Raw genomic sequence first — 22848 nt, forward strand, 5'->3', positions numbered from 1 at the left:
GATAGTAAATCAGTAAAAAATAATAGTAACATAGTAAAATCATAAAGTAATAGTAACAATAAATCAATAATATGCATTTCAATAATCATACTAAATAAATAAGAAGTTTTGGTTTAAGTTGTGTTTTTCTAGTAAGCAGTAATCTATATTAGTATCTCGTTGGCTCAATAAACAGAGTTGTCACTATTTGCTTATCAGCATAGTAATTATCTTCTTATAACTCTCAATTAGTATCACGTGATGAATCAATGGAGGATGACACCAAATCATTGTATTTAAAGAAAAATCTATTGGCCCACTATCCTATACAAGTCAGTAGCCTTCAGCCAATATCAGTGAGATCAATTTTTACTTATCCTCACACAAATTATTATCATAACACTATAACAATAATAACATCCAACTATTATTTAACCACATATCTATAGTCATTTCCAATGCATGTATTAACATTATGCTTATAGTAAAAAATATCACTTATTTAATTAGTAGAAATAGTAGAACATACGATAACTTTTATTTTATCCGGTGAATTTAAATAAATGTTACAGTTAAAATATTTAGGATAATCATTATAATAAAGTACAAAAATATGTGTGGTAAAAGTTCAATAAAACCAAATAAAATGTATTAAAATCAATTATGGAGAGAAATAAATAGTTGAAATTAAAATATTGAAAAATAGGATTGGATTAGAATCACCTACAATGATTTGAGCAATTTCTACAAAAGCAGCAAAGCGATTCAACTACTAAAAATCAACTTTCTCCTTTTCTCTTTGTTGCGCTGCAATTCAAACAAGAATTTAGATTTTCCATTTTTAATTATTTTCAGAAATTTGGATTGTTACACATACTTCTTAATGGTATAAGGAATACCTACTAAAGGGATGGGATATTCTTAAACATAACTACTGAACAAATCTTATGATTTTATCTTGTTTAAGATATATAGCCATTGCCTAGTGTATTAAGATGGCATGCATTTAGGCCTTTAAGTTAAAACTAAGCATACAAATAAAATCTATATCGAAAGGAATATGATATGTATGTAAGTTGCGTGCCCTTAAAAGAGAAAAACATCGATATGTAGTTGGCTAGCTATGGTGTGAATGTGCACCATTTCTTGAGGGTTTAGAGACAAGCTCTACTTCGTGCCTCATCTAGGCTATATAAAAGAGAACATATTTAATTTAAGTGTGGCTAGAGAGAGCCTTAATTTTAAGAGAAAACTTTTGTTAAATTACCTTCAAAGCTTTTTATTAATTTATTAAAGTTGATCATAAAATTAAGTAAAACATGACATCACAAAAATGTTTAATGATAGAAATACTTGATTTAATGATCCCTTTTATAAAAAAAAAAGTATGAATGATTGTATATTTTTCACCTTCTCGAAGAATATCTCTATTCAAGTGCATAAAACTAAAAAAATAGCGGAACTAGTTATACATTACACATTTATACATTTACATTCTTGCTAGTTGCATAATGAGCCACCTATTATGCACCATAAGGATTGTCTAGTAAAATGTTAACCTAGCTACACCTTTCTTGTCACAAATTTTTATTTGGTCCGGTGAACAGACGTAGAGTTACGTTCGGCCGACACTGAGACCGCGCCACGTAGCAGGCACAAAACCACGTATTTGTCGATTTTGCTCGGCAATAATGAGAAATATCATTATGTGAAGACAAATACCGAGCAATACCGAGTTTTTTTCTAGAAAAACTCTGTATTACTCGATATTGCTCGGTATTTACTCGGTATTGGTCTTCACAGAGCAGTATTTCTCGTTATTGCCAAACAATACCTAATAATACCGAGCAAATACCGAGTAACTTAGTGGTGACCGTACGTAGAGCTAGGTCCGATCACCGGACGTAATAATTGTTCCCTTGTCACGCACATGGATTTAATGTGAAAGAATTTTTTTTCTATTATTAATTTCTTATTTTTTAATAACAACCAATAATCCTTACAACTAGATCAATAACATCCAAATCAATTTAATATCAAGAACTGATTAATTACATTAAAGAAATATAAACAAAAAAAAAAGTAAAATAATTGTTAGGATTTTTTTTCTTTCAAAATTACTACTTAAAGGGACGTACAGTAGCACCAAACATTTATATCTTTTTTATTTTTTGCATGAATGCAATCATTTACCCCTCTGACTTTCTACTGCTTAACCAATTTCAGATCTCTACTACGAGAAAAGGGCATTAGGGTTTTGCCTCGTCTCCGCCTCCGCTGCAAACCCTAGCTGGTGAATCGTTCTGCATGGAGCACGGCACCGACGGCGAGCGGGCCAGCTTTCAAGGCAACGAGGTGATCTCGGCCGTTCAGGATGAGGAGCAATTTTATGGCGAAGACGATGATTATGATGACCTATATAACGACGTCAACGTTGGCGATGGCTTCTACCAGCCCTCCGTCCCCCGCAACGATGACTATGCTGGTAATTTCTCAAAGGAATCGGAGAACAAGAGAGATCCGTCTCCGCAGCCGCCTCCCGCTCTCCCTCCACCGCCATCACGAGTCCCTCCTGCAAAAGTCACTGTGCCGATTATCACCGGAGAACCAGAGGTAGAGAGGCCTTTCAACAGATCTGGATCTTTTCAGGATGGAATTGGCGGTTTCGGCATGACGGCGAGGCATTTGGCATCGTCTGGTGAGGTTAGGGTTGATCCAGGGCAGTCTTCGGGTAGGCCTGGCGAGATTCAGGGACTTCCTAGCGGAAATACCTTTGGGAACAATGGATTTCAGAAGCCGGGAAGTGGTTTTGAAAACGAAGGTTACCCTAGGCTAGGAGTTGCAAGTGGTGTCGTCAGTGTAAATAATCCCATCCCTGTTGTCTCTGCAGGAGGCGCAGGAGTTGCAGGAGCTGGAACTTCAGCTGTTGTAGGTGGGAATATGAATGGTGGTGGAGGAGGTGGAACCACCACTCTTTTCGTTGGAGATCTTCACTGGTGGACAACTGATGCTGATCTTGAAGCTGAGCTTTGCAAGTATGGAGCTGTAAGAGAAGTGAGGTTCTTTGATGAGAAGGCTAGCGGGAAATCGAAAGGATATGCTCAGGTTGACTTTTACGATCCAGCAGCTACCGCTGCTTGCAAGGAGGGTATGAATGGCCATTTATTTAACGAAAAACCTTGTGTTGTGGCCTTTTCTTCACCACATGGTATTAGACGACTTGGAGAGGGTCAGATGGGTAGAAACCAACAAAACATACCCCAGGCCCAACCACAGTCTGCGCTTGTGCAAAAGGGTAGAGGAGGAGGTGGAGGAGGAGGAGGTCATATTGGAGGGAATTATGGAAGAGGGGGTGGAGGTAATTGGGGAAGAGGTGGGATGGGAAATAGAGGGCCAATGGTGAATATGAGGAACCGCGTTGGGCCAGTTGGTGGTAGAGGTATTATGGGAAATGGTGGGATGGTAGCACCACCACCTGCAGTGTTACACCCAGGTGCCATGCTGGGACATGGATTTGATCCAACTGGTTATGGAGCCTCAATGGGTAGAATGGCTGTGGGGTTTGGAGGGTTTCCTGGGCCTGGTGCTGGTGCATTCCCGGGAATGTTGCCTTCGTTTCCCCCAGTAGTGGCACCTCATGTTAATCCAGCTTTCTTTGGAAGGGGGATGGCCACAAGTAGCATGGGAATGTGGCCTGATCCTAATATGGGCGGTTGGGGTGTAGATGAACAGTCTAGTTATGGTGATGATGCTATTTCAGATCAGCAATATGGGGATGGAAACCATGGAAAGGATAGAGGTGCTAATCGTGATTGGTCAGGGCCTTCAGAGAGAAGGCAAATGACAGATAAAGACATGGGACCTGGGTCAGAGTGGTCTGAGAGGAGACATACTGAGGAAAGGGATATGGCTCGGATGAGGGATCGAGATTTGGATAGGGATAGACAGAGAGAAAGGGAGAAGGAGAGGGAAAGGGATCGTGAGAGAGAACGAGAAAGAGAGAGGGATAGGGAGAGAGAAAGAGAACGAGACAGGTATCATGATGATAGAGACAGACATGTGGAACATTACAGGCATAGAGAACATGAATTAGAGCGGGATGATGAGTGGGATAGAGGACGATCTAAGGTTCGTAGCAACTCTCGAGAGGTTGAGAATGCGAAGAGACGTCGACCATCTGAATGAGCGGGGCCCTAGCAGTTTTCCTTGGCATAAGATGCTGCTACTGAGGTTTGCCCTTGACATGCTTGTGGTTTAACACTCATTGCATATTTTTGTCGAGGATTTTTGCAAGGGCTTGACTTATATGCTAATTGGAAGCGTAAGTTTCACTCCTCTTTCTTTTGATGTTAGAGCATATATAGCTTTTCATTATTATTGTTTACATTGCTCAAATAATCAATGCTATAGATTTAGCTTGTAACATATCTTTAATGCTATTTATTTTTTTGTTGTCTCCCTTAAATTTTTTTGAACCATTAAATTCTTTGTCTATTGCACAATTGCTATCAATTCACTATAAAATAATTGTAGTTTGAGGTTTGAATTTAGTTTGGTCCAGCAACTTTATCGTGGAGGCAAATCATTTGTTGTGCTGCTATCATCCCTACTTCTGCTATGCACTGGATGAGAACTGCAATATTGATATATCATTATTATATCATGGAAGATGTTGTAAATAAGATATATATGGACTTTGGGGTATGGTTGTTTAAATGTAATACATAGATTAAACTTCATATGATTTAATTAGGCATAACATACATATAAATGTGCATGTCTCTTCATAGTTATTTGGACACATTCATGCACACAATTATCTTTGCATAGTTTAATCCCTATATATGATAATATTCACATGGCATCAGAAAATAGTTTTGTCGGACAAAGCTATTATATAACACTTGTTTTTGTGGTCACACATTGTAGTCACAACATTACCAGGAAACATAAAATTCTATTCATTTTTTATTTTTGGGATCCAAATCTCTTAATTTGCAGAATGAAAAACTTGGTATGTTACCTATTTTAGAATAATTTGATTCGTAGTTATTATTCTTTTTTGTTTTCATAAAATTTATAATAAAAATGAATATTTGTAAGTTCCATTTTTTTAATTGGTATACTCTATGCTAACACTGTCATAAGTTTCCCTTCCTATATCATCTTTCTTTGTTGTGTTTTGCCCACATTATTTAATTTGAAGTGGAGCAATGCTTCCTACACCATGTATATCAACTCAATTTCCACACCTATATGTGACTTGTTTAATGTAAAGGGAGCATGGTGTATGTGTAGATTGTTGGAACCCACAAATTCATGCCAAGGAAGGAAATTGGGATATCAGTTGCGATTCATGCCAAGGAAGAAAATCAAGATATGTTGTTGGAAAAGGGAACCTCAATGTATATATGTATATTAAAGTAGGATTGTACTTAGAAGCATAATGGAATATGTACTTAGAAGAATTGTGACAATTTTAGATAATCACTTTTATTTTATACATAGGTGATCTATTATGAAGGCAATTTTATTATAAGATAATTAACATAAAAACATAGAAGGCAATGAAAAGATTTTTCATGTACATTTATTAATCTTGAGAATCTGTATGATTAAATCCATGAGATTTTTTTAATGTGTGGATTGAGTAGAAACAAAATTTTATATGGAGGTTATTGATTTTATCTATGGATTAGTGAGCGAAGTAGTTAAGTGATTAAAGATTTTAAAATCATAATAGGATTACGTAATGGTTCAACATTAATCACATTTATTATCATACTAGTTGAATATTTTTATATAGGACGTATCTTATGCTATTTGTAAATCACCTAGTTCAAATAATAGATTTCTTTTGTAGTGGGTAAAAATTGATATTTAAAAAAAATCTTTTTAGAACGCAAGGTGCATTGGATCTACAAAGTGGTTATGTACTTGATGATCATATGTAATTTTAAGTGGATGTGAATTTGTAATCATTGTTTATTGTTGGAAGATCATATGATAAATGATACATGTGTGTGATATGCTAAAGTACCTTTGATAGGGTTGACAACATGTCAAGTTTGGGTGACTGTTTTCACCTTAAAATATTTGGGTTTAACTCAACTAGTACTTGATTTGATATTTGAGTCCATACAACTTTGAGCTCACTCGCAATCCTTAAGAGTTGGTTTGAAAGCAGCCCAAAATATTACAAATTTGACTATATATTGATTAATTTGATTCACTGTCACATTCACTACACTATATACAATATGATTTTCTCAATTGTCATGTTCATGAGCTTTAAATAAAAAAAAAAAATAGAAAGAAACTTATAAGCATATACTCATCTTCTACTACATGTTTGGATTTTGGCCCATGCCCATCATATTTATTGATAGATAATAATTTATCATAACACAAATATGTTATTCTATATTTCTATGTGGCAGTGGTGAACAATAAAAAATGTGGTGCGCACCATTTTAAAAATAACATGAAACAAAAAAATCATGAATACTTTATTAAAAATTTAACAAAATAAGAGAAAAATACCTTAATTAAAAAAGACTTTATTTATGTCATATAATAGAGTGTAATATTGATTTTAACATTATCAATTATGCATATCATGGGCATGTGCAAAATTATTTGTATCCCATTATAATGGTGTCTTTGGAGTCCATGACATTGTACAATACACATGAAAACCATTGAGTTGTGGGAGAAGAGAGAAGAAATAACCAGAGCATAAAATAATTTTATTCAAGTTGAGATGGAGATGATTAAGCGCCAAGTATTAACTGAAATTTAAATCATGCCAATCTACTAGTAAACATCTTTGATCCATGTCTTGACCTTCATAAGCTTCTCTTCATCTATTCCCTTAGTTAATGCATTCAAGAGTTTAGCTTTGATAGCAAATGATAGGTATACAATAAAAAGTTAAATCATGAATAGAGTTTAAAGGAGAAGGGGGAATGAATGGATAAATACCAAGCCTTTTAGCAATCATAATTAATTAAACTTTGAGCTTAATTTGTTAATACCCTTCAAAAATAGGCATAATTTATCTATAATGTTTGATTATATTTACCCCTTTTTAAGGTGTTTTCTAAATCAAGTCCATTCAAAAAGGGGAAGTCATTTCAATCGAAGGAAAAGCTTTGGGGATTAATGAAAATTTAGATGACTCAAGGAGGATATCTAAAGTTTAAGGAAGATATTACGGGGAAAAGAATGTTCACTCATTTTTGACAAAGGAGAAAAAGGGAGAAGCATATAATAAACTCAACTTAAGGTCAGAGACATCTCTAATCAGAGTGCATCAAGAATAGGATGTATCATTATTCGCAAAAATAACAACGATAAATGTATATTTATTTTTTAAACTTTTGCTTGGCAGGTTATAATACCCTTAGCACTGTAAGGTATGACACACTTACATATGAAAGAGCTTAATAGTTTCTACTTACAAAAATGTCATATCGCTTCAATTATATAGTTAAACAAACACATTTGCATTAGAGTCGAACTTAGCAACAAGATACTCTCATTATGATATGTGTAACCTTTAACAAAGTTTTGTTATACATATATTTAATTTAAATAAACCAATAAATCAAGAATAAAAAGATAACTAGAAAAATAAAGTTGCACGCGATGTGCTAGAACGCATATAGTTTGCATAACCTGCGTTATTTTGTTTTGCTATGTTTTGTCATGCAAATAGTGCAAGAGTTGTGCTACATGCTTTATAGGCTATAATTGGTGCTATTTTGTGTTAAAATATATGAGTAGTGGAAGAGGGACATGATTTGAGGTGATAATGGAGCTGAAAAATTTTTATGCCATTTAAGAGGATGAAGTTCTTTTTTTCTTTTAAGAGAGAAGATGAAATTCTTTAGAGTTTGCCTATCGACTGTAGTGGAGAAAAGATTGTAGATGTGTTGAATCTCTTTTAAGCCGATGAAATCTATTTCTTTGTGAAGTTTGATGGAAGGCAGTGACTACGGCTTTGTAGGGACAAGTTAGTGAAAGGTTAGAGATATTGAATCTTTTTGCTGCCAATGAAAATATGGTTATCTATGAAGCTTGATAGAAGGCAACAGTTGGGCTGTTATAGGGAAAACAACTGAAAAGGAAGTTCAAGGTTATCATGAAGTACTTAGTGGAGATGGGTGAGATGCACCATTGTGAAGGCGGAGAGCTTTGAATTTATGTATTTGGAGAATAATGTTGTATAAATTGATTACAATACCTTTTGATTTTTAAAGGTTGTTTGGTTGATTGTAAATGACTTCCTAGAGATTGACTCGTAGGTGAAGTTGATGTTGAAGATGGTGTTAGGTCATGTACATGGGTTGGCGCTAACAATAAGGAGGAAGATGGCTTTAGTATATTTTTTTTTAATTTTTTTTTGTGTTTGCAGGTTTCAGGGGGGTTATTGTTAGAGACAATGGAGTGTGGGAGTGGAAGTGTGTTTAAGGTTGCCTGATGGTGAGTATGGGGGGTTGGGGTCATTAATTGGGGGTCTGAGTGGGTTGGGATTGCGAACGGTGATGGGGAGGGTTTGGGGATATCGCTTTTTTTGGAATTTGCCCAATTTGAGTGAATTTGGAATTCATGTTAAATGGAAGTTTTTGGAGTATTTTAAATTATTTCTGAAAAGAATTTGCATTTATTTTTCTTCATTTTAAGCATATGAAAAATTAAAACTCATATATCCCTTATACTTTACACCCCTAATGCGCCAAACCTAATAGACCTTAAATGATTTTTGGCTTTAGATTTGAATACCCTTGATCCCATGAGTGATCTTGAACCTGAGTGGGCTAGGGAAAAAAAAAATAATTGCAGGGAGAGGTATCAAATATGAATAAAATTGTAGCAAATGCGGGCAACAAAGCATTGAAACACACACATAATATGTTTTGAGTGAGTCATGTTGAGTTTGAAATCGACTCAAAAAATTCTCATGTTGATAAACCCATATACATGCTTGAAATTTATTGAGTATATTTCAAATTGACTCAAAACTCAAATTAGAGTGAGTTTCAAGCAAATTTGTCAACCCTGATATTGGATTTATTTTACAATGAAATATGGATTTATTTGATGATGGAAATTCTGAAGTTGAAGGTAATCAAAAGAAGTGCCTTATGAGTATTGTGAAATAAGATAATTTATGTCTTGAATGTAAATTTTAGAAATTGCAATTAGATTGTTGTGTTATAAGGATTCAAGTTGTGTCTAAGGAGTCCTTGGATAGCCAGGTGTGGGAGAAAAGAAATAAAGATGTTAATTTAGATGTGAGGTAAAACAAGGAATGAGAATGTTAAGTGATTGTATTGGTGTGGTTGCGGGAGTAATTCATTTTTTAAGAATAGGAAGGGGAAAAGGTTAGGAAAACGATCAAATAGAACAAAGGTAAAATGGCTAGGGGTTTTGCAAAAAAAAAAAAAACTAAGTAGTCAAGAAATGCCTACTGATGAAGATGATTATGATGGTCTATTGGTCTAAGTTTTCTATTGAGTGATGATTGGATACTTCCCCTAAGTTGATTGATTGCTTCATTGGCTAACATGAAACATTTTGAGTACTTAGGGTGGGTAAGTAGAAATAATTTGATAGACCAATTCTAACATAGATAGACATTGCACAAAAAGATCATAGAAAATCTACTGATGATATGATGATGATGTACTTTTGGTCTATTATCTACTATTTTATGATGAGCTGAAAAACATTTGATGCTTCTATGAAGTTTCTTCTATGGATGTCACATCTTAATTTGGTTTTGATTGCTAAACTAATACTGAGCAAGTTTTAAGTTTGTGAAATGAAAGAGTACATCGTTGGCCAACTAAAATGAAACATTTTTGGGTGAATCTTGCGTGTTTTTGTACAATAAAATAACTTCTAATTATATGGGTACAGAAATCCATTTATGAAATATTAATTTTATTGCCTAAATTTTAATTAGTATAAGCATGAAAAATCTTCTTTTCACTTTTGAGGTGGGGTGGAATTTTCCTTTGAGAACCTAGAATCTCTTTGAATTACATGGTTTATCTATTTCCTTAAAAATGAGTTTTTTGAACTAGATTTTTTTTCTAATTTTTTTTTAATTTTTTTTGTTATTGATGTATCTTTTTCTTGTGTTACTCCAATTTTGCAGCTACATTTGCGGTGGGATTGCAGGTTTTACTTCCTTCAAGGATGCTGTTTCTCTGATTTGCTTATGATTGAACAAAGGATTTCGCACGTTTATCCATGCAGTTTATTATATGCACCTGACTTATAAAAAGCTTTGTTACTGTACCAATTACTTGTTTTAGTAGACTGCGTTGTGTAGGCTATTTTAGAAAAGGGGATTAGCCTCATGATATAATGATGTTAATCTCATTATTTATTTAAGAACCGTGAAATATGCAACATCTCCAGGATTGTTGGATTTCGACCATGCAGCAGGATCATCGAGCAGTTGCTGAAGCTTTCTCTATATTGATGGCTGGATGGGTTTCTTTTGTAATTTTGTGTAGATTAGATCTTTTGTATCTGTAGTTTTGCCTGATCCTTTTGTTGTTGCTGCTGCTGCTCCTGTTGTTGTTTTTTTTTTTTTCTCTTTGATGCTACCTTTTTATGTTTTCTGCTTTTAACAAAACTGTAAATAGACTCAGGTGTAGCGTTACAGTGTACATATGCTGGAGCCAAGCAGCTTTAGCTCTTTGAGTGTAAATTTTACCGAAGTAAAATAAATGCATGAAAAGTATTACTTTTTTGAAGGTATTTAGCTGTTACAACAATTGGTGGATTATTAGATTTTCCTATATTATCATTTGTTCCTGATCCGGTGAGGAATTCTTCAAAGAATTCTTTATGAAAATCCATACAAGCAAGTTCTCTTCACCACTCAACACAGATCTTAATGTAGAAGTGAGTGATGATGAATTTCGAATAGGATTTTTTTTCCTTGTAGGATTTCTGTTCTAGTGATTCTTAGGTACCTTGATTTTAGTACATTGGATGCATAACTTGCAGATGATGGGACTTTACCACCAGTTTTGCTAGCCATGCCAAAACCTCTCGCTCTTATAATTAAATTATGTTCAACAGCCTTTTTCTTCTTTTGTTTAGTGGTTTTCATAATGCAAGGCTCTTTTTTATAAGATGGTTTCAACATTTTAGCATTGTCATAGGACCATACTGAATGCAATTTAGAGGAAAATATTTAGAGTCGGATTTCCTGAACTAAATTTGTGTAGAATGAGCTTGTATTGTACTCATCTTAAAATTAATTTAATGAATAGAAAATCTATCTCAATTAGACAAGGACATTCTCTTCCAAAATTTCCCCCAATTTAAATTATCTAACCGTTTGATTGCTGTTTTACTATATGTTCCAGAGTTTGTTTGATTCAAAATTTATTGCTACTTTTTCATAAATCCTCTCATCTTGTTGCAGATTGGCTGATCTATGTTAAAATGTAATTGTAAAGGTTGAAGTAGCTTAAGATTACAAAGGGTCACTTTAGATGTTTTAGGCACATAAAATGTCAGCCTTCAAATAACCCTACGAGGAGAGTGGATGGATTAGATTCGGTCTATGTTAAGAAAGTTAGATTATATTCAAAAATATTTGGTTAGAAAGTATTAAAAAACGGAATTAGATTTAAATGAGATTTCGATTCTTAATAGGATACAATGGAAAAAAAGGATTTATGTGGTTGGATAAAAAGTGGGGGTTGTGTTGTTGAAGATTTTCTATTTCTATTGCATCCAAAAGAAGATTAAATTTCTGATTGTTGATCAGCGCCTGCTTTCGGAAAGCTGTGTTTGGGATAGTCAAAATCAGCGCTGCAGCACTGCGCTTAAAGCAAGCGTTTATTGTCTCAGCACAGCGATATATGAAGAGCTAATTTTATTGAGCTGAACTAAATACGCTGTGTTTATTTGCTTATTTTTTCTATCATTGTCACCTCCAATCATAATTCCTTGCTTTTCCAGCATCCATCATTGTAAAACTTCCTAGAGTGCAAGGACAACAAGGAGCTCCACTTGAGCAGTGTCCCGATAAGTTATTTGCTTTTCAAAAACTAACATAAATTTTCATTTATTATCTCTTATAACACCGCCGATGCTTGCTTGGTTGGACTTATATGAAGTGAGGCATCAACATTGACTTTGATCTATTCCGGAGGTGGGGGACACCAAAATTTATAATTAAGCTCATTGAGCTGATTAACATCCCAGTTTTTCCAGATATAATTCAATTGTAGTTGAATGGAACTAGATAGAACATAAGCTGAAATAGTGAAGGAGAGGCTACCGACCATGTTTGCTAGCATTTCGTGCTCTCCAAGAGTGAAGAACAGCATAACAATATATCTTTATTACCATCACAGGATTATGCATTGATCTTTATCTCCAATTGTCCCAAACATTCAGTATAAGACTAAAATACAGGAATTGAAATCCTCTAATGATTAAAAGTTGTAATTACCTCATGCAACTTTTTGCATTTAACAGTTATGTTATCAATATCTTCTACCTATTGGCAACCTCTTGGACAGATTAGATTCCTGCAACCTCCTATACATAAGCCATGCATTTATGGGCAAGGCATTTTCTGCAATTCTCCACTGAAAAAATAACACTCTTGGCTGCATTTTCAAACTTCTCATCCATTTTAGATTCAATATTGGTCATGAAGGTTGATACATAAGCTCATAAGCCATGGCTATTATAGTTTTACCTATATTTGCATGTATGAGCTCCAGATTTTGAATAAATTGCTAAGCCAAATGTGCTCTCAATGGACCTTAAAAAATATTAGAAGAATGGAATCCAAGCCCTCCCATCCCACAAGGAAGACATTGATCTTCTCAAGCAGCATAATGCATATCCGGCCTATAATGGCCTTTATGCCATAAGAACTTCCTACACAATTGGTCTAAGTCATTCAACACCCCTCTTGGAACCAAGGTATGTGTAACTAGAAATGATGGGAGAGGGAGGAAAGAAGATTTGATGAGAGTAACTCTCCCAACAATTGAAAGAGAACGACTCCCCCAAGTGTTTAATTTATCTAAAGCATGCTTAATCACCATTTCGAAATCAGAAGCAATAGGCCTTCTGAGGGAAATTTTCAAACCCAAATATATAAGCTCTTTAACCAATTTATGCTCAAATAATTTATCCATTATTTTTTTCCTTCAATCAGCAATAGATTTCTTACAAATAACCATTGACTTGCTTCTCTGCCCATACCATAAATAATAATCAACCAAAATCATGTTGATTATCCCCACTAAAAGACGGGATGCTTCGAAAAAGATTAACACATCATCTGCATATAGGAGGTGGGAAATGCTGTAAGCATTTGAATTAATTTTGATCCCCAAATCATCTCTTCGCATAAATATGGTCAGTTCCGAGTCATGTCTAAGTTAGCGGGTTGACCCGAACCCGATTCAAGTTTTCATAAGGCTCAAGAATTAGAACCCGAACCTGACCCATTTGTTAAATGGTTCAACCTGAAATTGAATTTTTGGGTCTGGTTCGAGTTAGGTTTTCAGGTTGTGTCGAAAATTGACACCCCTACGATTGATGATGTTCAGCTTTTCACTAATTGATAAGCTTCAAATTTGACAATAAATATGTTATATATGTCTTCAATATAAGCTACCAAAATATTCCTTTCAGATCACTATACATGTTCATACTATCTGGATGAATAATATATCCTAAAAATGCACTTCATATAGAATCACTTATTTTAAATCTCAAGAACTAGGATTCAATATTTAGTTCTTACAGAAGATGACTCCATAATCAGACAATCACAATTCAAGTTTCTTACCAAGCTTAATAGGATTAACAAACTTCAGATACTCTCTATTTAACCTCTGGCCTTTCTAGATTCTTTCTTGCTGAGACGATTGGATAATCATTTGTGCTAGAGCACCAGAATCTCGATTGATAGGATAATTTACTCCAACTAACTTCTCAATATCCTAAATCAAAATATCTTTAGAAGTACTTAGAAGACTTGCATAAGCACATCAATCTAATCTATCAATTCCAAGCAAATCCGAAAATCTACGAAAATCGGGCAGCGTAACGGCAGTCAGTCAAATTTACACAAAAATCCTGCAAAAAGACACAATTTCCAAATTCTTCCAAATTACAGAGGAATATCTATAACATCAATACAAGACTATTATTCTATAGAAAGCAAATCAAATCACGTCCCGATTATTTTCTATTCGATTAAAATCGCGTAGAATCAATTCCGACCGGTAAAATCTTCGTAGAATACAGTCAAATCGTGTGCAATAATCATATCTATAACATACTAAAAGTTGTGCGGTGAAAGTTGTGTCAATAAGAAATCACGTCGAAAAGTCGACTACGAAAACACAAAACAAATCATAACTCGGTCAAAACACAATATCTTTGAAAACAGAAATAGGGTTCGGAGTCCTTACCACGAGATCTTCACTTTTCCCAACAGCAGCGTCGGACGAAAAGCGCTCCGCGGCCTCCAAAACCCAAGATTCCTCTTCTTTTTTCCTTCTCTTTCTCTCTCTAAAACAGATATTTTGTATTTAAAAATGATTTTCTCTCTCCTCAAAACGAGCTGATTCTCATATATCATTTGTCTGATCGGCCCGGCCGATCGCCAAATCGTCCCGGGACGATCAGACCAGAAAAATCGTCCTGGACGGTTCCCAGAACTATTCTTAGGCCGATATTTTCTACAGTGCCGATCAGCCTGGACGATCTAAAATAGTCCCGGACGATCCTGAGAGGAAAATTCAAATCAGAGAGGAACAGTAAGGGAACGAGGTCTCACATAAGGGCTCTCCATCGAGATCTGAAGCATCTTGATAACATTCACATTATCACATTCAAGTATAATTCATTGCTTTTCAAGCGTCAATCCTTGTAAAATTTCTCAGAGTGCAAGGACGGCAAGGAGCTCCACTTGAGCAATGTCCAAATAAGTTATTTGCTTTTCAAATGTCAACATAAAATTTTCTTTATGATCTCTTATAACACCATCAATGCTTGCTCAGTTGGACTTAAGAAGTGTGGCATCAACATTGACTTTGCTAATCTAGAGGTGGGGAACACCAAAATTTATAATTCAGCTCATTCAGCTGGTTAGCATCCTAGTTCTCCAAGATATGATTCAATTGTAGTTGAATGGAAGTAGATAGAACATAAGCTGAAATACTGAAGAAGAGGCAACCGGTCTTCCATTTTTGCTAGCATTTCTTGCTCTCCATGAGTGAAAAACAGCATAATAAAATATCCTTACCATCTCATCTCCAATTGTTCCAAACATTCAGTATAAGACTAAAATACAGGAATTGAAATGCCCCAATGATTAAAAGTTGTAATTACCTCATGCAACTTTTTGCATTTAACAGTTATGTTATCAATATTTTCTACCTATTGGCAACCTCTTGGACAAATTAGATTCCTGCAACCTCCTATGCATAAGCCATGCATTTATGGGCAAGGCATTTTTTGCAATTCTCCACTAAAAAAATAACACTCTTGGCTGCATTTTCAAACTTCTCATCCATTTTCGATTCAATATTGGCCATGAAGGTTGATACATAAGCTCATAAGCCATAGCTATTATAGTTTTACCTATATTTGCATGTATGAGCTCCACATTTTGAATAGATTGCCAAGCCAAATGTGCTCTCAATGGACCTTAAAAAATCGTAGAAGAATGAAATACAAGTCCTCCTATCCCACAAGGAAGACAGAGATCTTCCCAAGCATCGTAATGCATACCCTGCCTACCTTGGCTTTCATGCCATAATAACTTCCTACACAATTTGTCTAAGTCATTCAACACCCCTCTTGGAACCAAGGTATGTGTAACTAGAAATGATGGGAGAGGGAGGAAAGAAGATTTGATGAGAGTAACTCTCCCAACAATTGAAAGAGAACGACTCCCCCAAGTATTTAATTTATATAAAGCATGCTTAATCACCATTTCAAAATCAGAAGCAATAGACCTTCTGAGGGAAATTTTCAAACCCAAATATATAAGCTCTTTAACCAATTTATCCATTCTTTTCTTCCTTCAATCAGCAATATATTTCCCACAAATAGCCATTAACTTGCTTTTTCTGCCCATACCATAAATAATAATCAACCAAAATCATATTGATTATCCCCACTAAATGATGGGATGCTTCGAAAAAGATTAACACATCATCTGCATATAGGAGGTGGGAAATGCTATAAGCATTTGAAGTAATTTTGATCCCCATATCATCTCTTCATTGATGAAATGCCTTTGTTAACAACTCTGAACACATAATAAATAAATATGGTCAGTTCCGAGTCAATTCTAAGTTAGCGAGTTGACCCGAATCCGATTCAAGTTTTCATAAGGCTCAAGAATTAGAACTCGAACTGACCCATTTGTTAAATGGTTCAACTTGAAATTGAATTTTTTGGGTCTAGTTCGAGTTAGGTTTTCAGGTTGTGTCGAAAATTGACACCCCTACGGTTGATGATGTTCAGCTTTTCACTAATTGATAATCTTCAAATTTGATAATAAATATGTTATATCTGTCTTCAATATAAGCTACCAAAATATTTCTTTCAGATCACTATACATGTTCATACTATCTGGATGAATAATATATCCTAAAAATGCACTTCATATAGAATCACTTATTTTAAATCTCAAGAACTAGGATTCAATATTTAGTTCTTACAGAAGATGACTCCATAATCAGACAATCACAATTCAAGTTTCTTACCAAGCTTAATAGGATTAACAAACTTCAGATACTCTCTATTTAACCTCTGGCCTTCCTAAATTCTTTCTTGCTGAGACGATTGGATAATCATTTGTGCTAGAGCACCAGAATCTCGATTGATAGGATAATTTACTCCAACTAACTTCTCAATATCCTAAATCAAAATATCTTTAGAAGTACTTAGAAGACTTGACATTCTAGAAGGCTTTATTCTCATGGCATATGCTACAATATTTGCCTTATCACGCTAATATTTAGTGGTTAGATCATAATCCTTAATCAACTCAAGCTATCTCCTTTTCCTCAAATTTGGATCCTTATGAGTTAATATGTACTTCAAACTTTAGTGATCAGTGAAAATCTTACATATGATTCTATACAAGTAGTGCCTCCAAATCCTTAGAGAAAATGTAACAACTGTAATATCTAAATTATCAGTTAGATAATTTCTCTCATGTGGTTTCAACTGTCTAAAAGCATATAGTATGATTTTCCCATACTACATTAGAATACATCCTAATCATTTCAGTGAAGCATCGTTGAATACCTAAAATCCCTCTATATTTGATGGAAACTATAGTAGATATCATGCAACCCTCCAGCTTCCAAAAGCTCGTCTCATAATTAGATGTCCAAATGAAAGCCACCGACTTATGAGGCATCTCATCAAAGGCGTAGAAATATGAAAGAAAAAAAATTCACAAACTTCTTATAATAGCTGGCCATGCCTCAAAAACTATGTACCTTAAATATAACAGTAGGCCTTGATCAATCAACAACAACTTAAACTTTATGGGGATCCATAAAAATACATGTACTGCTCCCCATATGTCCCAAAAAATGAGATCCTTTTCAGTTAGAATTCACACTTAAAGAATTTTTCATACAACTAATGATGCCTCAATTTTCTTAGAACAATCCTTAGATATGTTGCATAATTCTCTTTAGAAGATGAGTAAACCAGAATATCATTTAAGAACACGATTACCAACTGATCCAGATATTCCTAGAACATTTTATTCATTAAATCCATAAATAGTGTAGGTTTATCAGTCGCCCCAAAAAGCATGTCTAAGAACTCATAATATTCATACCAGGTACTGAATGTGGTCTTCGCCGCGCGTTCCACTTTTACCTTCACCTAATATTATCTAGACCTCATATCAATCTTGAAAAATATAGAAGATCCTACAAGATAATCAACTCGATCATCGATATGTGGTAGTGGGTGCTTATTCTTGATAGTGACCTTATTTAATTACTTATAATCAATGCACATGCACATAGTATCATTCTTCTTCTTTACAAATAAAATAGGTGCTGCTCATAGAGACATATTAGGATGGATAAAACTCCTTAAGTAAAAGATGTTAACGAGGATGTCAGTTCCTTAAGTGCGGCAGATTATGAAACTCCTTAGGTAAAAGAAGTTAAAATCTTAAACATCAATGTGCCTTTTGGTGTAATGATAAAAATTTCATTAAGAAATTTCACAGTTAAGTATGCTCATCATGGAGAAATCCTAGGATGGCTGACCTCCTGAGAATTTATACCAACAAGACAAAACCGTGAGATCCTTAGTCCAAAGTGGACAATGTCTCAATAATTAGGAGTTCGGGCTGTTACAATAAGTGGCTAAGGAGTGATGTGGTCGACTAATGCACGGAGGGAGTAGTTATGTTGGTTGCACTAGTGTGGCTGCCACTTCCCCTCCCTTTTCCCTCCTTTGCTTTGAAGTTAAATGAAAAGATGTGACTTTTCATGTAGTTTTAGTTTTATAAGAACTCCTTTGAACTTAAATAAAAGAATATTAGGTTTGTGTACACATTTTGGAAAGAAAGTTCATGTGGCTTAGAGACTTGTTAGCCGACCATACTCAAGGAGATTAAGTGATATTGATGCACTTTTATTACTATAATATTATTCCATTCTAATCTACCTTTGGTTTTACATCTTAGAAAAATCCAAAATCCATTTCGATCTCTCAAATTCCAAGTATAAATCTTAATTGCAGGAGCCAACTAAGACTTACTATTTTGTTGGACTAGTTTTGTTCCCGCTAGTATTTGACCAAGCCTAAGCTCTATAAAATTATACCAAAATCTCCAGATATCTACTCAACATTCGATACTTCAATAACCCTAAATTTATTTTGGGTCATTCTAATCAAAATTATTATTATTATTGCTTTTTTATTTTTTATTTATTTTTTTCATTCTAATCAAATTTATGGAGAACCAATCAACCTTAGTTCTAAGGATCTCATGGTTTTGTCGCCGCCTCGTCACCCATCACATCCTCCATCCTTGTACTCTCCCTATATGATTTCATCTTGTGACCAGTAGTTGCATGCCTCCCCCTCCTCCACCCACCCCCATGTATTTTGACTTCTCCAAGGACCTCTAACTCTCCCTTCATGAGGTCATTCCTATGATCTCCATCTCTATCCTTTGGCCTATCTGGTTGCCATTCCTATATATTTTAATTTCTTTTTCAAATATAAAAAGATTTAGATCCATTTTACTTCTAATCAAATACAAAAATAATATCCATAATTTATTTGATGACCAAGTAATTCTCTGCAATATATTTATTTTGTCCTGTATTTAAAATACCCCTTTATTTCAAATACTTGCATCGAAGAACTCCTTAAAAAAATAATAATAATAAAAATCAAATCCTTCAATTTCAAGAAATTTTATTTGGTCCGGTAACCTGACATAGCTCTACATTCGGTGAGCAGTAAACATGTGTCATGTGTTCTCACTATTTACCTTGCGGCCCGACAACCCGACCCGAAACGGGACCGGGAGTTTGCGTATTGCTCGGTATTGCTAGGTATTGGTCGATTTTGCTCGACAAAAACGAAAAATTCCATTATGTGAAAACCAATACCGAGCAATACCGAGTTCTTTTAGGTATTACTCAGTATTGCTTGGTATTGCTCTTCACAGAGCGGTATTTCTCGTTATTGCTAAGCAATACCGAGTAATACCTAGCAATACCGAGCAAATACCAAGCAATACGCGAACATAGTAATCCTGAATTTCGGTGCGAGGCGGGTTGTCAGGCCGCGTGGTAAAGAATAAGAGCACATGACGACATATTATTGATTACCGAAAGTAGACACCTGACCTAATAATTTTTCCAATTTCAAGCCCACAAAAACCATCTAAATTTCATCGGACAATCCATCTAAAATTTACACTTCCTTTCATAGTGAGGCTTCACTGTTTCTCACCTTTTAACCCCCTCTCCCGGCGTTTCGATGTTTCGACAGCCGTACCTCCGCCGTCTCCTTCTCCCCTCACCCCCCTACTCCACCTGCAAGCGTAAAAAACTACCCTCTCTCCCTCCCTTACAACCCCCCATTCCCAAAAAGATCCCTTTCACCGGTTCCGCTCATGGCCGAACCTGGGACGACCCCTACCACTGGATGTCAAATACTTCCGATCCCGACCTTGCCGAACACCTACTACGTGAAAACTCCTACGCAGAAGCTTTCATGATCGACACGGACGGTCTTCGGAAAAGGCTGAAAGAGGAAATGTGGGCACGGATGCCGCCGAGGATTTCAGCTGCTCCCGAGACTTGGGGGAATTGGTGTGCCTTAATTTTTCAGCACATTTGTTCCAAAATATGTATATTAGAAATATGCATTATTATAAAATATTTGTTTTTTTAATCTTTCAAAAATAGTTACACATATTTTACGAATTGAACTAATGTTACTTCATGACTCTGCTTGACTTGTCAAGATTGAATTCCTGAATGAAAATTGTGTGTGTCTTTCTCTATATATTAAGTTTGATTAAATGTCTCTCATTTTTATTTCCAAATCTTAGAAGAAAAATATATAGTACGCGTCGGTATGAATTACTTATTTTGAATCTTGCTCAACAAAATAATTACTATGTAGTAGTTCATGTTTTTTATTTTTTTAAAATTTTTATGTAGTAGTTTATGTTAATTCTTAATAGGGCTAGAAATGAATATGCATTTGATGAACAATTGATTATTTGTTCGGTTAAAGATCTTTCATCATCACTTAGCAAATTGAACAAATTTGAACATTATCCATTTTTTTTTAAATATTCATGAGCTTAACCCTTTATCATTTAACAAATAGTTTTCTCAAAACATGATGAAATATTCTTTTGATGTTTGTTATTTAAAATATTCATTTGTTGTTTATTATTTTATCTTATGTCTTGTTTTATGTTCTTGCATTAAATTTATATTTTTTCTCTGTATTTTAATTGGAATGTATTAACATTGATATAAATATGAGGGGTAATCATATAATAAACCATTAGAGAAAATTTATCTACTAATATGTCAATCTAAAGATATTTTAAATAGCATATTTAAGGAATTATGTGCTTTTTTAATGAATACATTTGTATTAGAAGCATATATATTTTGTTAGGTTATATTAATGCTCGATTAAAGCTTGGTATCAATTTAAAATTAAATGAATAAGCTTGAATATTGTTTTAAATAAACAAGCATGAATACAATTGTAAATAAATAAGTTTGAATATAATTGCATACTCTGATTATGTTCAAAATTTATTAAAATTGATAAGAAAATAAATAAATTTATTTGAGCACAATGATTCTTTACTTGGCTCCACTCATTTGTAGCTTTAGGCTTATGTTGGTTCATCCTTATAACTCTTTCTATTTACTTAAAGCAGGTCATATTATCAATACATACCGGAGGGAAAGGAGTATCCACTCTTGTGTAGGAAGCCCATAAATCAAAATGGATTTACAAAGAAACTTTGTGATTGGTTAAGGGGTTTTGGAGAGGAGGTTTTACTTGATTGGAATGAAATCGCGGAACAGTTTGGCAAGTAACTAACTATTATCACTTATATTTATTCCATATATGAATTTTGTTGCGTTGGTCAATCTTTTTCGTATTGCTATGATATTTAGTTTGTTGGCATATTTATATTTGTGCACTTATGTGATACTCTTATGATGCTTTTACTCTTTGGGAATTAATTAGGATTAAACCCAATATAATTATACTTAGCCAACTACTATAGTGGACAAAAAATCTTCATGGCCTATTGAGATCGAATCCCATTTAATTTATTAATCAGCTCAATATTGGGATGGTGACTATTCTGCTTTCGAGGATTAGATAATATTACTCATAATCTTACTTTTCTCATGCAATCATGACCAGGCCTTTCCTCTTGATAAAGATGGCCTAAAATGTAGCACTTGTGCTTTAAGGGGTTGATATATATATATATTCTTCATGTGCCCTACTTGTTTAGAAGTAAATTTAATATTTATTGCTATTGAAATATTAGTTGTTGTTGGCATAATGAACTATATATTTTACTATTTTCATGTTACTTGTAAGCTGATTCTCATTGCATGCTACTTATGACCAATTGGCTGGAAATTAAGTGTAATAACTATCTAATCAATTACAATGTTCTAATATTCTACATCATATATGGTTTGTTTGGATACTGTGTTTATTAAATTGCAAACTAAATAGTTTGCATCAATAAACTAAATATTTAACATTATTATACTTTGTGGGTAGCATATCACATCACTAAATTTAAATAATTAGCAACAGTTATCAGTAATTGTTACATGCTAAACTTCTTGTAAGTAGAGAGAGAATTTTCATCACCTTAGCTATGGACAATGACCCGCACATACAATGGTAGAGCTATAAAACTTTTGTCATGGGTAAATAAATCGACTATTTTAAAAATGGCATCAATATTTTCAAGAGATATTTATAAATCTAAACCATAAAATATTGGAGGAGCATAAAGTCAATATATTTGTTAAATTCCATGATATTTACATAAATAATAAAAATTTTGGAGGGCAGCTTAGTTATGGACAATGAACCACACATGCAGCGGTAGATCCATAAATTTTTCATCATGGGGGCATAAATTAACTATTCTAAGACTGTCATCAATATTTATCAATAGATGTTATAACTCAAAACCCTAAAATTTTAGAGGGAGCATAAATTAAAATTTTTGTTAAATAATATTTACACAAGTAAAAATACATTATATATATATATATATAT

At 34.2% G+C, this 22848-nt stretch overlaps 2 protein-coding genes across 5 annotated transcripts in view; both read left to right on the forward strand.

Moving 5' to 3' along the window:
• Positions 1-2148: 2148 nt before the first annotated feature.
• On the forward strand, positions 2149-10758 carry LOC110107956 (cleavage and polyadenylation specificity factor subunit 6). Of its 2 annotated transcripts, none has more exons than XM_020838409.2 (2): positions 2149-4209; positions 10148-10758. In XM_020838409.2, exon 1 carries the CDS (start codon positions 2287-2289, stop codon positions 4162-4164), a length of 1878 nt encoding a protein of 625 aa, XP_020694068.1. In that variant the 5' UTR covers positions 2149-2286; the 3' UTR covers positions 4165-4209; positions 10148-10758. The 2 variants fall into 2 exon arrangements, 1 of the variants encoding a protein (XP_020694068.1); XR_002304418.2 differs by having other exon boundaries at positions 2150-4300.
• A 9232-nt stretch (positions 10759-19990) lies between these two features.
• The window catches only part of LOC110107955 (protease 2), a 21923-nt gene continuing 19065 nt past the window's right edge, over positions 19991-22848 (forward strand). The window contains exons 1-2 of one of the 3 annotated variants that reach the window (XM_028694660.1): positions 19991-20369; positions 21464-21621. In XM_028694660.1, coding sequence (XP_028550493.1) covers positions 20035-20369; positions 21464-21621 — 493 coding nt within the window. In that variant the 5' untranslated portion in view covers positions 19991-20034. Of the gene's footprint in view, positions 20370-21463; positions 21626-22848 lie in introns of those variants that run through there. The other 2 variants (XM_020838407.2, XM_028694661.1) reach the window with 2 other exon arrangements.

This window comes from Dendrobium catenatum, unplaced genomic scaffold, assembly GCF_001605985.2.
Source record: "Dendrobium catenatum unplaced genomic scaffold, ASM160598v2 fragScaff_scaffold_536, whole genome shotgun sequence".
NCBI lineage: Eukaryota > Viridiplantae > Streptophyta > Magnoliopsida > Asparagales > Orchidaceae > Dendrobium > Dendrobium catenatum.

Excerpts from the sequence above, each read along its gene's own strand:
- LOC110107956 (XM_020838409.2), top strand. The coding sequence starts at position 2,287 with ATGGAGCACGGCACCGACGGCGAGCGGGCCAGCTTTCAAGGCAACGAG.